This window comes from Prinia subflava, chromosome 3 (genome assembly GCF_021018805.1).
Source record: "Prinia subflava isolate CZ2003 ecotype Zambia chromosome 3, Cam_Psub_1.2, whole genome shotgun sequence".
In the NCBI taxonomy this organism is placed as follows: Eukaryota; Metazoa; Chordata; class Aves; order Passeriformes; family Cisticolidae; genus Prinia; species Prinia subflava.
The window spans coordinates 81,011,306-81,014,722 of record NC_086249.1 but is presented as its reverse complement, the minus strand read 5'-3'; the positions used below and the strand labels follow the sequence as shown (position 1 = coordinate 81,014,722).

General features: G+C 38.2%; 1 protein-coding gene across 7 annotated transcripts in view; it reads left to right on the top strand.

Annotated features, from left to right (window-relative positions):
* UPF3A (UPF3A regulator of nonsense mediated mRNA decay) overlaps nt 1–2,411 on the top strand; it is a 26,126-nt gene extending 23,715 nt beyond the window's left edge. For 4 of the 7 annotated variants that reach the window (XM_063392706.1, XM_063392712.1, XM_063392711.1 and 1 more), the window contains one exon: nt 944–1,249. In XM_063392706.1, coding sequence (XP_063248776.1) covers nt 944–1,117 — 174 coding nt within the window. In that variant the 3' untranslated portion in view covers nt 1,118–1,249. Of the gene's footprint in view, nt 1–943 lie in introns of all 7 variants that reach the window. The other 3 variants (XM_063392707.1, XM_063392708.1, XM_063392709.1) reach the window with 2 other exon arrangements.
* The last annotated feature ends 1,006 nt before the right edge of the window (nt 2,412–3,417 follow it).

Below are 3,417 nucleotides of genomic sequence, written 5' to 3'. Positions count from 1 at the left end.
AGTAGGCTGCTGGCTGTTTGCTAAACTTAACACAAGACTGATCAAGAAGCTCAGGTACTGGTGAGCTTTCAGTTGCTTCATAACATTATGTGAAAGTAAAATACCCTTACCAGGAAAAGACTTCTTAAGCAGAGTTTCTAACTGGTGTGTTTTACTAATAAAATCTAAAAAATAAAGAATGCTTTGAAGAGCTACAGAGCATCACCATTTGCAGGTTTGAGGTCTCTTTTCTGTGTAAACTGGCTCTTTCTTCCATTTTCTCAGGTTCAGAGCAGCATGTGTATGATTGGGTCACTCAGAGCCTGCACAAGCTCATATGGTACTTTACTTTGCCTATTATCGTACTCAGTATGGAAGGCAAGATGAAGTGGAACAATAACCGCAATTTTATTTTGATGTGTATAATTCAAATGTGCATTGCATGTTTAAATTCTGGTAATGATTGGGTAATAATTGATGATCAGTTGAAGATAATTTTCTAACAGCTACCTGCTGAGCTGTCCTCTGGTCTGTCTTGGATTTTTATGCTTATAGGTTATATTTGACATTCATCTGCAGAGTTGCAAGTGCACAGGCTATTGTTCTTCTCAGATGATGTTAGTGAAGGTAGCAACATTTCTTTTGTTTTTACTTGTAATACCATGTTTGATAATTGTCTGCAGTATTTCTCCCTGGTTATGTCAAATGTATCATAGGAGCTTTAATTTTTACAGGATTTTTTATTTATTCAAAATGTTTGGCTCCCAAGAATAGTTTTATAAACAACACATATTGAATACCCAGTCAATTTTCATTACATTCCGTTTTTTCCTGGTTCTTATGAAATGTAAAGTAATCTAACACAAAATCTACTTTCTTCATAAAGATTTAAATTTTTTAAAATTCCAGATATGTGTCCCCCGTGGGTTTCTCAGAGTGTTCACCATTATCTCCTTCCCTCTAGGATCGTCCAGCCATGCAGCTGTACCAGCCAGGAGCTCGCACCCGAACACACATGGGGCCTACAAGTAAAACCTTTGACTGCAGTGGGAAATCCTTTGAAGATGCTCTTGATAAAAAGTATGAAGCAGATAATTCAGCTGGAGCTAATTCTGAAAAGACCGAAGAAGCAGAATAAAACAATCTGGGGGAAAAGGCTTGTGAAAAGGAATGAATTTAAGATTCAGCATCATCACAAAAAATCCAATGGGCTGTTTCAGAACTCCACAGGCAATTGTATCAAAAAAATAATAATAGCTCTGCCTCTTACTTTCTGTAAAATAAAGGGAAGAATAACTGGAGATATATAAAATATCTTACAGCAAGGAGTATTCTTGCTTTTTTACAAAAAGTAGCTCAAGCACTCTTTGCCTCATTTAAAAGCAGTTCAAGTATTTTATTAGATTTACCTTGAAATAGAAGACCCTCTAACAATTTTAAAGGAATATTTATATGAGACTTTACAGAAGCTATGTCATCTTTTTGAGTCTAAAATGAAATGTAAATTTGCATCAGTTTGAAATCTGAGGCACTTTACACGTCTTTGCTGCATGACGTGAGGGTCCACAGGACGCCCTCCTGCAAAGCAGGGGCAGCTGCAGGGTGTTGCAGTCGGACTCGGTGGGACCAGCCCTGGGACAAAGCTCTGGAGCCAGTGGTGTTTGTAGGATTGAGGCCCACAGTTTGCACAGTTGTGAGGAATGTCCAGTGGTATCTGTACCTCATGGTGTTTACATTGGTTTCCAATTAACCATAGTGTCAGATAAGTGTTAGTAAAGCTACAAGTATGTTGTTGGAGAGTTTGTCGTTTTCTGAGCCACTTTTGCCTTTTATGTTTTAATAGATTCCTTGTGCTTAAAACAGAAGACAGCTAATGCAAACATCAGCACATTAACAATAAATCTGGTTTTAATTAATTAGCTGTTTTTTATTGTTCTGACAATGACTTTTGCACAAAAAAAATGGTTGTACAGTGATGACTTTTTATATGCTAATGTTTCATATAAGTTGCAGTAACAGGATTTAGAAAATGTAAGATACATGAACATTCTGCAGTTTTATTTGTTAAAAAAATAATCACATATGAATGTCAGTTGCAAACTCCCATTTTGTAAGATGTAGGCCAAATTCTGCCCTCTAAGGCAGGCACATACACTTGTGTGTGTGTGTGTTCTGTTTGTTTCAATGATTCACGTGTTTATGAAAGGGCAGGATATCTTCATTTGTCTTTTATAGCTGAAAAAATTCTCAGACCTGCTTTGTCATGTCATTGAAGTTAAATAGTAAGATATTAATTTATTTTTTCATCCTCTCTGAACATTTTATTATTATTAAGCATAACATTTAATTGTCTTAGACTGAAAATGATTTATTGTATTCTACCAGATATTAAGCATTAAATAGAATAAAAGCATAAAAGATTTTGACTATGATTTGGAGATGTGATACTGTGCTATTTTTTCATCTATTACTCCAGAAAAAAATAAGTAAGATGCTATTATACTGCTTTGCCTGCTTCAGAAGCAGATAAAAATACAGTTGAGAAGAATTTTAGTATCAGGCTACATAAGTCAGCTGCCAACTAAAATTACTTCAAGATTAAGTAAAACTGCTGCTAGAGAATCATCTGTGTTTACCTCCCTCTAAAGTTTATCTCATTTGCCAAGTTTATCCTGACTACAGGGGAAAGGATTTTATTTTGGTGTCCTGGCTGAACACTGGGAGGGGAGGCTTTCCCCTCAGTGAAAAAATCCCAGCTTGATCCAAGGAAACTCATCAGGTAAATTCTGCAGTAGAGCTGGGCCAAGCTGGGATCTTCACCAGATGAGGATCTGCTCAAAAGCATTTCCCACCTTCCTGGATGCCCTGTGGTGACTGGGGCAGGGAGTGTGTTTAACTTGTGAGAGGACTGGCAGGGTGCAGAAGATCTGTGATTTTGTACATGCTCACAACTTGAGTTTGGTATCTTCTGGTTTTCAGGCTTCTCCTCCACGTGCACCCGAGTTACTTGGTTATGAGTACCTCTTGATAGCATTATAGAGAACTGACTAAACACTGTAATTTTGTAGTATTTTGCCATTTGGGACTTCTCATTCAAACCTCATCTCAGTAAAAGCTGTCAGAGCTTAAACACTTGTGTCCATCAGATCAAGCTGGAGATTCAGGTCAAGACAGAAATTCCTGCAGCCTTTTGACAAATTGTTGTGTTCTTGTAAATGCAGCCTCCTGCCCAGAGAGGCAGAGAGCCTGTCCTTTGACTTAGGTATTCACATGGAAGGAATATTCAGGACATTCAAATTTGGATGTGGAGAGTGCAGTAGTCAGCATCTGCACACAGCTTCAGCCTGAGCTGCATCCCAAGGAGCCCCAGCTGCCTGAAGGCTTGGCAGTGCCACTTGAGGAACCCTTGGGACAACCTCTTATGCAGCAGGTAGTGGC